This window comes from Asparagus officinalis, chromosome 8, assembly GCF_001876935.1.
Source record: "Asparagus officinalis chromosome 8, Aspof.V1, whole genome shotgun sequence".
NCBI classification, from domain to species: Eukaryota; Viridiplantae; Streptophyta; class Magnoliopsida; order Asparagales; family Asparagaceae; genus Asparagus; species Asparagus officinalis.
The window spans coordinates 128,651,807-128,665,368 of NC_033801.1; the positions used below are offsets into that span (position 1 = coordinate 128,651,807).

The 13,562-nt window shown below is 34.9% G+C and overlaps 2 protein-coding genes across 2 annotated transcripts; one reads left to right on the forward strand and one right to left on the reverse strand.

Moving 5' to 3' along the window:
- On the forward strand, positions 85-7,744 carry LOC109820315 (structural maintenance of chromosomes protein 1-like; the record flags this gene model as incomplete). The annotated part of the gene is given in 8 exon segments (XM_020386440.1): positions 85-174; positions 769-977; positions 1,214-1,383; positions 3,037-3,146; positions 3,362-3,741; positions 5,031-5,282; positions 7,028-7,255; positions 7,356-7,744. Coding segments are annotated over 8 exon segments (1,488 nt in total), but the record flags the coding sequence as incomplete, so codon positions are not given.
- LOC109820316 (patellin-4-like) lies at positions 7,550-9,933 on the reverse strand. Its single transcript, XM_020386441.1, has 4 exons — positions 9,337-9,933; positions 8,618-8,742; positions 8,372-8,516; positions 7,550-8,259 (listed from the first exon to the last, which is right to left on the reverse strand). The coding sequence occupies exons 1-4, from the start codon at positions 9,553-9,555 to the stop codon at positions 7,945-7,947; spliced, it is 804 nt and encodes a 267-aa protein (XP_020242030.1). The 5' UTR covers positions 9,556-9,933; the 3' UTR covers positions 7,550-7,944.

Sequence of the window (13,562 nt, forward strand, 5' to 3'; positions counted from 1 at the left end):
CATAGTCATCATTGTGTTAATAGCTGTGAAAATGTTGTAAAATGCTGCATTTTATGGTGTTATTTACTCGGAGTTTGTTGGCAGAAAACAATTCGTGGAAAACTATTCAAATTGGAGGAAGAGAAGAAAAATGTTAAGCAAGAGATTGCTCGTCTAAAGCCTGAGCTTCAAAAGGTAGCTGCTTATCTCCATGTTTTTCTCCGCTTTCTATGTTAAGGAAAAAAATAATATATATATATATATATATATATATATATATATATATATTATATATATATATATATATAATATTATATATATATATATATATATTATATATATATATATATATTATATATATGAGAAAAATGGGTATGCTTGGTACCAAGCACAAATTTTGTACTTGGTAGTGAGGTGTCATATTCCCATCCATTCATTCCAATTCCCACCACTCCCCAACGCCATGTGAATGTGTACCCAATTTTAATGATGGAGGGGAATATGCCACTTATTACCAAACACAAAAAACTTGTGCTTGGTACCAAAGCATGCCCATTTCTCTCTCTCTCTCTCTCTCTTCTCTCTCTCGTCTCTCTATATATATATATATATATATATAATATATATATATATATATATATATATATATATAATATATATATATATATATATATATATATATATAATATATATATACATAATTTTATATATCAGTTTTGACTTCTGATTCTATATATATATATTTATTTCAGTTTTGGATTTCTGATTGCTGTTTCTCCCTGTCTGAAGTTGAAACGGCTTATAGTTAAAAGGACAGAAGACATTCAAAAGTTGGAGAAGAAGATAAATGAAATAGTTGATCGAATCTATAAGGACTTCAGCCGGTCCGTTGGAGTGAAAAACATTCGTGAATATGAAGAGAACCAGCTCAAGGTTGCTCAAGAAATGTATGAGAGAAAGCTAAGCTTGAGCAATCAGATGTCAAAGTTGAAATATCAGTATGTCTTCTGTGTCTTCTTCTATTCTCATATCTTCTAACTGTTATATCTGTTATTTGTCCCGCCTTTCCTGGCTTGTAGTTTCCGTTCTAGTTCTGTTGAATGTAAATATTTACTGTGCCTCTTATACATGTGCAAGCAACATGCTTGGAACTTGTAGGCATGATCGTTATCTGATGAACTCAATATATATGTCAAATAATCTAAAGTTATTGACCTTGAGTTACTTCTCTTAGGCTGGAATACGAGCAAAAGAGGGACATGGATTCACCGATTGCAAAGTTGATGTCATCTCTTGAATCTTTGGATGAGGATTTGAAAAATGCACAAAAGAAAGATTCTGATGCCAAACTAGCAGCAGAGAAGATTGAAGCTCAGATGGAGGAGTGGAAAACTGAAGTTGATAGTGAGTAAATGAATCTTCATTTTCTTTTCTACCTGAGCAGTATAAATGCATCTACAGTTATGTCTAGTACACTTATGACCCTCTTTGGAATTCTAGATCCTTGACAATAGCTTTTAATGCCATGCTATATGTAAATTGTTTCTTCCTTCAAGTATCAGTGATCTTTGCGTGTCCCAAATTTTGTTAATGTCATTTTGGAGCTGTTTTGCTGATCATCTTTTTCCAGCATGCAAACACCTGTTTACCCGTACAAAACCACAAACATAACCTGAATACCTCATACCTATAATTGTAGTTATGTTGCAAAATTAGCTATCAAATAATTTGCTAATGAGCTAAACTGCAGTTGCTTGCAGCTATGTCAATCATAATGCTAGTTGAGCCATTGAATTCTAGATTAATCTTAAACTAGAAGAGAATGTTATGACCTTTTTCTAAAGCAAAGGTTGCTTACATTATAAGATGGTTTTTTGATCCACAATAATAATTATTTTTGGAACGGTTTGCAATTTGGCTGTTCGGAGTAATATTGTGCTTGCAGACGATCAATCTCATGCCAACCCTTCTTTCCTGCAGTTTCGTTGCATAAACCAGCTATATGAATTGATAGATGAGCACAAAATTAAATGTAATTTCTGCGAACCATCAGTCTATTTTATTTCTTTAATGGAGGAACCCTTTTTTTATTGGAAAAGGATTAGAGGATACTGCCGGAGGGGTTTTGTGTGTTTCTTTTTGGAATTCAAGGTATATCCTGTGATAGATATATTCTTCAATTCTTAAGAACAAAAGGGAAGCAGTAGTTTTGTAGGTAAAATTCACAAACCCCTTGAGTTTGTCCCTTTTAGTGATAAACCTCCCTTAACTATTTTAATCTCACAAAACCCCGTAAACTTTGAGGGATTTTGCATATGCCCCTCCCTTGAACTTCTTCTACACTGAACTCCTTGGAAGATTTTTCATTTTAACCCCCTAAGTAACACCATCGGGTCTAACATGTCGCATGCGAAGTACATTTCTATGTTTCTTTTTATTATCTATAACAACTAAGAACTAAGGTTTAACAACAAAAGTTGTTCTAATAATAATTTCAAAAAAAATTTATGGTTCAAAGAAAACCAATAATCACACTTAAATAAAATTGTAGCTTAAATAAAAGTAAAAGAAGATTTACAAATAATTGCTGCTCAAGTGAAATTTTGCAGCTTGTATAGACTTAAAAAAATCACTCCTTTGAACTGCACCTGTCCATTGTGTGTTTGCTGCTAATCTGTGTACGTTTTGGACACGGATGTGGCCGCACGGGACCTGAAATGCAGTGTCTGGGTAACCTAGAGTGGAATAGAAGAAGTTCACGGGGGTTTATGTGCAAAACCTCTCAAGATTAGGGGGTCTTTGTTGAATAAATGGTTTAAGGGGGTTATCTCAAAGAAGGCTAAATTCAAGAGGGGCTTTGTGAAATTTACCCTTTTTACCACAGGGAAGAAGTATCTCAAAGAAGGCTCAGATTTTATTTGATTTTGCATGTTCACTGTTATTATTTTCTTCTGAAACAAAGTTGTTCTTATTGTTTCTGTAAAAATGTTCAGTTATCATGTGAATGCACCCATTTAACTTTCATTCTCAAACTTTACGCGTTATATCTTGGTGTAGAATGGAAGGGCATGTCTGATGAATGCGAAGAAGTTATCGAAGAGCTGAGGAAGCAGTGTGCCACTCTCAAAGACACCATCGGGAAATTGAATCGCCAGATAAATTCAAAAGTTAGTTACGATTTGATTCTTTCCTTTAAAGTAGGATACTTGTCCATTATTGTGCAGTCAGTGTAAATAACTGTACTTCTTAACTTGTCCTGTTTCGAACCAGATATGTGCTTTTGATTGACTAGTTTTCCTATTTAATCAGACAAGTTGGAAGTTGTTCTTTATTCTTAGGTTTGTATTCTTGTTTATATTAAAGAGCCTGTCTTTGATTGCAGGAGGCACAACATGAGCAGCTTAAATCACGCAAACAGGAGGTTCTTGAGAAGTGTGAACTCGAGCAAATAAAGCTCCCAACTATTGATGATCCAATGGAAACCGAATCACCAGAATCTGGAGAAGTATTTGATTACAGCCAGCTTAGCAATTCATATTTGAAGGACATGAGGCAGTCAGAACGAGGAAAGCTTGAAACGGAGTTCAAACAGAAAATGGAAACTTTAATTGCAGAAATTGAACGAACGGCTCCAAATCTGAAAGCATTAGATCAGTATGAAGCTTTGCAAGGAAAAGAGAAGGAAGTAATCATAAAGTTTGAAGCAGTGAGGAAGGAAGAGAAAGAAATATCTGACAAGTACAATGCTGTTAGGCAAAGGAGGTACTACTTACTAGAAGTTTCACTACTAAAACAATATACTTGTTCTGGTTTATGTTTTTGTATACAATGTTGTGTTTGATTAATTTTATTCTTATAGATAAATATTCTCAATGATTGGGAACTTGATTTCAAATATTTGAATACGAACTCTCAATTTAGAAGTATGCGATCATCTCCGTTGCTATCATTGAATGCTTGCTCTCTTTTCAACATGAATCAAGGTGTTTGCATGGAAAATTATAAAGATAGTGATAGTAAACGTTATATACACTAATAATGGATGTCATCTCTTTAGATGAATGATGCCTGTTCTAAATGTGGCCTAGAGCTAACCAAGAATTAGGTGACCACTTTGCTCTACGTTCACAGTTAGAAAAGCTTCCAAATTCACTAGACAGAATAGAGAGAAGAGAAGCAGAAGTGTGACATGGCACACATAGATACATTCATACATACTCATGTTGGCACACACAATACAGATACCATAGTTGCGCGAGTCCCTGGATCCCCCTTTTACTGTTGTACAATTCCTGGGAACCGATTCCAGGTACATTTGCAAACTAATTCTCTCCGATACATGAATTGGTTCCTCAAAATTGACGTATTGCTGACACAACACAATATGCACAATCAAGCGAAGGGAGACTCACAATAGAATATGAGTCAATGACTTTTACTGTAACTATGTTAGTAAAATGTGAAATGAAACCATGATCCTAACACGAACTATATGAAAAGAAAAACACAAAAAAAGATCCCCATAAAGAGCTATTTTAAGTATTTTGTATGAAAATATATTTGAAATATATATTTAGCATTATAGGTTCTAGTTTTCTACTAGACACTTTGGAAAGGTGAGCACCCCAAAAAATATTTACAACATACCATTGATCGAATTTGCATACTGAAGCAAGCTACTCCTGTTGAATCCAAATTTTCTAAGTGGCGAATTGGCGTATCCAAATTCGTACCACGACCTGCTACGTACTACATATTCTGTAACTATGACGGATACAAACATACATACATTAATATTACATATGCCAAGACCATATTTTTCAAATTTGAACTTTATTTAATGCATGGAATATCTAAATAGAAAGATGTTAATGTATAAGGTACATGGTAAAAATGAAGGAAATTCTCGTGGACGGTCTAGCGTAGGTGGTTGCTAATCCATGTGAACCTTGAAGTTTGTGTTATAGTTAGTGCTCGGTGCAGAATTATACAATTGCAAGATTGATTTCTTTGTTGATGATACATCATGTGGTTTATACCTACCTGTGCAGGTACGAACTATTTATGGAGGCTTTTGATCATATTGCCAAAAACATTGACAAAATTTACAAACAATTAACTAAGAGTCATACACATCCAATTGGAGGAACAGCATATTTGACTCTGGAAAATGATGATGAGCCTTTCTTGCATGGAATTAAATATACTACCATGCCCCCTACAAAGCGTTTTAGAGATATGGAGCAGTTATCAGGTGGGGAAAAGACCGTTGCCGCGCTTGCCCTGCTTTTCGCTATACACAGGTACTTTTATCTATTATTATACATGGTGCGCATGCTGTGCTTTTCCATATGTCTTATGAAAGTTCTTGCTGTGTGAGAATGCTTAAAATCCACTTTTAATTATTAAGCATGCTGTCTCCTGGGTCTATGAAAATAATAGATCTGTTGAATAACTAACCAAAATTGCCATTGGTTACACATACTTAGATAGAATGAAGAAAATTGTGACAGGTTCTTGCCTTATAACTGCAAATCCTATTTTTTTATTCTGTAGTCTGAAATGTGCTGCACCATTCCCTCCTAGTGTCAGGTGTTGCGGTCTTATCATGCCACTAAACATTGACCTTACCTCTTCTATTGAAACTTTTGTCTTATATTGGGGCTTATACTTGTTGTTTCATGACACGATGGAGCTGTCCCTAACAAGTACAAACTGGAGTTTACTAAACTTTATTTCATCATGAAGTTCAAATTCTTCACTCTTTCATTTAAGCTAGCTTATCGAATCAAATACAATCTGGATTGGGAAACTATTGCACCATCACTATACAATTTAAAATACTTCATCAAAACTTAATGCTATCCGGTATCAAAATATCATGCCAAGATGTTGACTTAACTTTGCTACTTTAAGAATATTTTAATTATTTTAAGAACTTTCAAGAGGCTGATACACAATCCAGTTACTTTCACGCATTGTCTGATACACGAGAATAGAGTGGGAATGGAATGCCATTGCTCACTTCCCATTCCTTCCTACCAAACACCACCTCTTTTTTGAAGTTAGAATACCCATTCTCACTTCTCATCAACATTCCCTATGAGATAGTAAGGAATAGGCATTCCCACTTAAGTGTGAATCAATAAAATACATAATTTTCAAATACGTCCATTCCCATTATATTCTCTAAATTGCACCCAAATGTGAGAATGGAAACGAGCATTCGCTTCCTACATTAATTCCATTCCATTCTTTAGTCCATTCCGTTCTCATTTACACTCGATTCTCGCATACCGAATGATGTGTCAATGAAAGCTGCTAGTGCCTGATATCCAAGCTTTCTTCCTTTACTGAAACTTAGATTTCAAACCTTAGCAGTGGTTGCATTTATGGGATGCACGCGTTTATTTAATGCTCTTTCTTATATCTTAATAATCTCAACTTAATTTATGCCATTATGTTTTCTTCACCTTCGTTATCTTTAAGTAATAAAAATTTCAAGCTATTGCAAATTCATTCAAATTTCAAAGTGATAGCAGGGCACCACTATTCAAAGTGATATCGAAGCACCAGCACATGTAGCATTCTCATCCTTGACCTGAATTCATGCCTTTGCTCGTGATGCCACCTTGAAATCCTTGCTGAGGCTCATAGCCAAATCATATAACATGCCATTGCGATTTAATTGTTCCCGCCTCTTCCTTGGTTGTTATAGATACCTGATGTGATATATATTTCTTTATGGAATATTTGCTAATATTGGATATATTATCTCAGATTTGTGAAACTAACTGCAAACCCAAACTCTGTTCCTTTCCGCTTCGAGTTGAAATATCTTATGATTACCTCCTGGTGTTTGGAGTTGTACTTTTCATCTTGTTTGTAAACCCAAATGACCTTATAATACTGTTATCCTTGGCATACAAGAGCATTGTACAATATTGAGTTTAGGATATAACTGACAAATTTAGTATGTATATGTAATGGAGACTTTCTCGATAGTGAATCAGAAACTCAACCCAGTTTTGTTTTGCAACTGTTTCAGTTACAGGCCATCTCCATTCTTTATCCTTGACGAAGTTGATGCAGCGCTGGATAACTTGAACGTAGCCAAGGTTGCTGGTTTCATTCGGTCGAAATCATGTGATGGAGCTAGGGCCAACCAAGATGACGAGGGTGGAAATGGGTTTCAGAGTATTGTGATATCCCTGAAAGACAGCTTCTATGACAAAGCCGAGGCCTTGGTTGGTGTTTATAGAGATTCAGAAAGAAGGTAACTTTTCTGTACTACTAAATCCTTTTGTTTTTCTTGAAAAATAAGAGATTTGTTGGTTGGAGCTTATGAAAATTATTTTCATTTCTCCTATTTGCAGCTGTTCAAGAACTTTGACATTCGACCTTACCAAATACAGGGAGTCGTGAGATTAAAAAATGTAACATTTAGAAGTCAGTTGTAAATGTAAATTGTGAATATAAGTAGCGAAGGAGTTCCCATTGCCACTGCCAGTATCTCGACAGCGACCGGAAGCCATGCTGTACATTGTAGCCAAAGCAAAGTTGTTTATACTTGTGATTGTGGGGCTATCACTTCTTTGCTTGTAGTTTGCTTTTGTAAAAAGGTGCAACTTGCTGTACTTTTACCGGATTTCTTTAACACCTTTTTTTTCCAATGTTACTTTGTATTGGTTTACATTATTATAAACCCCCCTTTCTAACGAGGGGGCGGTAGCACATAAGCGCTAGCAGGATGGTTTGATGGCAATTTTTATGTGATTCTTCTACTGTTCTCTTGAAACTCTGTGAGCCTCTTTGGACATGTAAGTGGTCCATGAAAGCTTAAAAAAATAGCTAACAATTGGCGATCCCTACCAAGCATTGTTGATTTCGTTTTGGTGTTGCAAAAGACTTACATTGGTTTACATGCATTTAGTTTCCTAATACATTGACTATGGGACGAAAACATCATCCAGAAATCAGAATCTTGCGATTATTTTGCGCGGAATACATGTCAGGATTGTTAATCAAATTGTACACAGGAACAGTGGGCTTGCTTTTTGATCTGTAGAGGATCTTCTTCTTCTTTGCAGATCGATTTGCTACCGTCAAAACCACCTTCCCTGGTTCACTAATGTAGTAAGAGTTTCTAACAGGCTCGTCCAGTTTCTTCTCCTTTCTGATCAAAACTTTGTATGAGCCCTCATCGTCCGGGATGAATTCCTCTTGGTAGTTGACACCCCATCCCACAATTGCTATGTCCCAAACAACGGTTACCCCTGGCTGCATAACAACAGCAAACAAGTTTCAGAATTAACCTATGTTTTCGGAAAGAAAAACATCTAAAAATTTAGGCGTAATAAGTCTCTCCTCCTCCCATTTAAATTATTATTACCGCAGTAACTGGAATTACAACGGTTGAAGAAGCCCCTCCTTTGATTGACATCTCTGAAGCCTTCCCATCATTCTCTAAAAATTCATCCTCATCATCTCTCTGAAGACCACCGTATTGGATTGGTATGTTCTCGGGCGATATGAACCTTCGTTTCATATTAGAAATACTCATTTGTTAGTGAAAGTAATCCGTTCATTTTGACAAAGATGAAGGTGTTGTTTTGGGTTTGACGTGAACGTGTCATACTTGAGAAGTGTTTCAGTTACTTTGGATGGCTTAGCAAAGATGAACCTGCTCTTTGTTCTCTGACTCAGGTTGCGAGAGAACAAGCCTCTGTAAGCATAGTAGCGAAACGAAACATTTACAAATATCTGCAGCGTTAAGAAGATAAACTAGTATGTTAAATAATGGACAATTATGATCGAGGAAGTATTACATCAATGCCTAGACACTGAGAATTATTCATCCTATCATGCAACATCATAAATGAGCTATCAGTATAGGGTCCTACCTTTTCTCAATGCCTAGATACAGAGAGAATCCAAAGGCATATTAGATAAATTTATACATTAGAAAACAAAATTCAGAGATACAATCATAATGCTATATACATTGAAGATGAAGATTGCAACTATATTTTGATTATTAAGAGAAACCAATCTGATTGATAATGTAAACGATCACGTAATTTTGTTCTTATAATATGCAAAGTTCTTACATTAATTGAGGTCTCTTAACAAAGAAATTTTAGGATACATTTTCAGAGATTGATTCATGCTATCTGCAACATGATAAACGAATGATCAATATAAGGTCTTATTATTTCTCCAAAAAAAAAAAAAAAAAACAGGTTCTGGTTTCCAAACATGTAATATTTCTTCTAAAATCTCAATTAATTTGGCTCAAAATAATCACATTTCTTGGCATCACCCGTCATTGATAAATATCAGATTCTAAAAACTTACATGCTGTTCAACAAATTTTGGATAATTGTCATCAACAACAGAGAACAACTTCTGCACAACACTCTTCAGATCCTTCATCGAAGCAATCGAAGAATCCTTGAGATCGATAATCTGAACCATTGACCCGTTCTCTCTCATCCCCTTCTCCAACAACTTCACCCTCGACCGCAACTTCTCTCTTGTCTCCTCATTTTCCCACTTCAACGTTCTCTGAATCATCTCAAACGCTTCAACAGGCTTAAAATCATTCAAACGGAGGAATTTGAGGAGAAGGGTGTTTGTTTTTTTGTGGTTTTCGTTAGGGTTGAGGGGGACACCCCAGAGGGAGATATCAGTGGGTTGCAGGTTTCGTGTCGGTTCAGGGCTTGAATTTGCAATCTGGGGTCGGTTGTGGCGGTCTGGAGCAGGAGGGAGGAGGAGGGTGTTGTTACAGATGGCGGTTTGTAGGAGGCGGCAGAGGTCAAGGAGGGTTTTTTCGCTCGGCAGGTCCCATCGGCGGCAAGCAGGGCGCCACCGGGCGAGGAACTCCGGTGGCAGCCGGTGGAGGAGGAGGAAGGAGGTGGTGGTGTTTAAGAGGAGGGGAATGAGTTTTGGAGGTAAAGGGGTTGATGGGTGGTTGAAAATTAGAGGGGTTTGAAGAGGCCAGAATTTTGAAAAACGGTTGGAGGGAGGGAGGGTTTGGATGAAGGGTGACAGTTAACATTGAGGGTGGTGAGACTAAAAAGGGCATGTGATGGTTTTTGGTTTTGGATTGGGATGGAAGTAGATTGGTCGTTTTGTATTTTGTATTCCTTTGGTTAAGAGGATAGTTCTCTTTTTTCCTAACGGAGGGATCTTTTAACCGATCACTGTATATAAATATAAATATATAGAACTATATCCTATGATGAGTAAAATGTTTTATTGCAATAAGTGAAAACAATTTATTTATCCCAAAATTTTTAGGATGACCACATATAAATACTACGCATCCATTCTATGTCAATGAACATTGTCTTTTCCATGATGTTAATTATTGTTATATCATTTTTTTATAATAATTCTTATCAGAGTATAAACTATAACACTTAATTAATGGTAGAGCTATAAAATGTCCACTTGTAGGAAACCACTAAGTTATATAGGAACATCGCAAAGACAAAATCCTAATATCCTAGCAATCCAATATCCAAGTTAAGATCTTATTGGCCACAAACTTCTAAAGGTGCTCTAAAAATATACTAATTTGTGAGTCTAGATTTTGATCCTTGAAAGGCACTCAACTTGTGGGGAATACAAGAATATAAAAGTTATAACCCTCAACCAATCAACCCTTAACTTAATTTTAGAATGCAAGGAAAGGGTGCTTTCCCAATTTCTAATTTAGTTTTTTAGGCCCATTTCTAGGCTTGCACTCAACTTGTGGGGCATACAAGAATATAAAAGTTATAACCCTCGACCAATCAACCCTTAACTTAATTTTAGAGTGCAAGGAAAGGGTGCTTTCCCAATTTCTATTAAGTTTTTTAGGCCCATCTCTAGGCTTTCTTTCGATTAAATAACAATCCGGTCATTTCTCCTACTTGGTGTGCTTAAAATCATCTCAAATGATTAGCTCTGGCAACATCTTCAATCAGAGCATCCTTCAACTTCCTATGAATAAACATCTGATGATTTATATCCACATGTGCATTTATTATGTTATTGTTAGTTAAGGGCTGTCCAAACGGACCGGCCCGAACCAGTGGGCCCGGGGGCCAAGCAAAACCGAGGCCCGGACCAACCCCTTTTTCTGTTTTTTAAAAATTTTTAATTTTTTTATTTCTTTAAAATTTCAAGAATACACAGCCAAAAATTAAATAAAATTTTAATAAAAACAATCATATTATTAATCACTTGTAATTACATAATTTACAAATACAAAAAAGTATAAAAATTAAAATGATAAAAATAACTTTTTTATTAATAAGCAGTTAATCATCTATAATTATAAATTTATTTTGGAATTCGTGGCATCACAATAGATGAATACATCCCAACTAGGTTGACACCGACTCATCTATATCACTATCATTTGCAACTATTTCTAAAGTAATTCATCACAGATTTTCAGCTAAGAAATAAAAATTAGAAATTAATGAATAATGTCTACTCTTTATATCTATCTGCTAGTCCCAACTCTTGAAATATACCTTCAATACCAACCATCCGATCGATGCATTGCGTTCTTTTCTCGTACCTCCACCAATCTAGCTTGTAGGCACATTACCGCCTGTACGCTTTAAGGATCTAACAATGTCCTGTGGTCGTCGATCAAACGTCCTACTATGCTGAAGACAGATTCAAAGCTACCGTAGAAACATACAATGTTAGTAAGTCACGAGCCATGATGGGAAGTATAGGATATGAAATTGTTCCATATACTTTCCACCATTGCAAAATATCTAAACTATTATTATGACATTTAACTAAAGATGTAGTTAAATATTAATCAATTTTAGAAAATTTCGTTGATGATCCAAGTCCAGATCCACCAGTTAGCTCAGCTACCATTGATTCCCTATCAAAACTCATATTTTTGCCCCGATTGGAACTCGTAGATGCAAAAGCTGTAGATTGATGTGTAGTTACACCATATCTAGCTGCATACTCATTATATAATCTTTAAAAATAATTTCTAATAGTATTATGATGAGTAAGAGCAGTAATAGTTTGACCATCATTAGTGTCTATTATCATGTTATTATACAAAGAATTTAACAAACTTCGAATGTCAATATCTTTCAAACATGGATCAATAAGAACCCCCAAACCAAAAATAATAGGAATAGGCTTAAAATACTTATTAAATTTACTTTCTATTTGAAAAATCATACTTCTAAAATAATTATTCATACGATATTTATTAATTTTTTTGAATATTTAAAACTTGTAAAACAGCTATAGTAATGGTTGGATAATAACAACCAGATAATAACATAGTAGCATCATAAAAAACTTATAACATCTCTTTTACACTATATATAACTGTCCATTCATCCTCAGTTATTCCATACATACTACCAGAGCTAGAACTAGAATTATAGAAAGTAATAAAATTATTTATAATTTTTGCATACTCTATTGCTACATTAACATTGCATAGGTAGAGTTCCATCTATTTTTGGGTTTTAAATTTTTTTATAGAATTTTTTTATCTTTTAATTCTTTGTTCAGAAGTATTATGGGCATAAGTTACTGTCCTAACCTTTTCTATCATGGATTTAATTTTACTAAATACACTTTAAACAATTAAATTTAAAATATGACACACACATCTAATATGAAAAATATCACAATGACATGGCAATAACAGAGATGTTTAGATATGATCAACAGCTACATTATTATTACTTGCATTATCTATTGAAAGATAAAATATTCTTTCTGAAATTTCTAATTTTATAAGTTCTTCAATTATTAAATTTGCAATGTTAATACCAGTATGTGACTCTTCAAATGTAATAAAATAAATAACCCTTTTAAATATTTGTCAATTATCTTCAATCAAGTGTGTTGTTATACATAAATAACCACTTTGTGTTCTAGATATCCAATATCAGAAGTTAAACAAAATTTACACTTTAAACTTTAATAAAAAATTATTTTTGCTTGTTCCTCCTGATAATATTTTAAAATATCACGTTGACAAGTTTGACGAGAATTTTTTTTAAATGCGGGATAAAAACCATGTGTAAATATATCTCAAATTCATCATCTTCTACTAATTTAAAAGGAATGTTTTTAAGAATAATAAACCTGATTACGCATTTTCTAGCTCAGACTGTGTCATAGTTCCAACTACCGAGACTATCAGAAGATGGTGATTGAGAGACTAAAGATTGTCAGATATCACCTTGAGGCATCTGACCTTTGTTGTATTTCTCTAAATGGCGTTTGAGATGTTGGTGCCACTCTTATGATGAGCTTGGAAAATATGGCCGCACAACGCACACTTAGCCTTCTGGGTAAGAAGCCTACCGTGTTCATCCCTGGTGACTCTATCTTCTAAAAAAAGTTCCACACATCAGATCTTGATCTTTTAGGAGCTCTTGGTGCAGAATCGTCGCCACCGAAGTCGTGGTCAACATCAGTAGGAGTAGGAGGAGTAGTTGTAGCTCCTGTAGTAGGAGTATTAGGACTCATTTTAAAATCGGGAGTTAGGTTTTGTCCTTCATAATCAGAGGAGGAAGCCATTTGATTGAAGA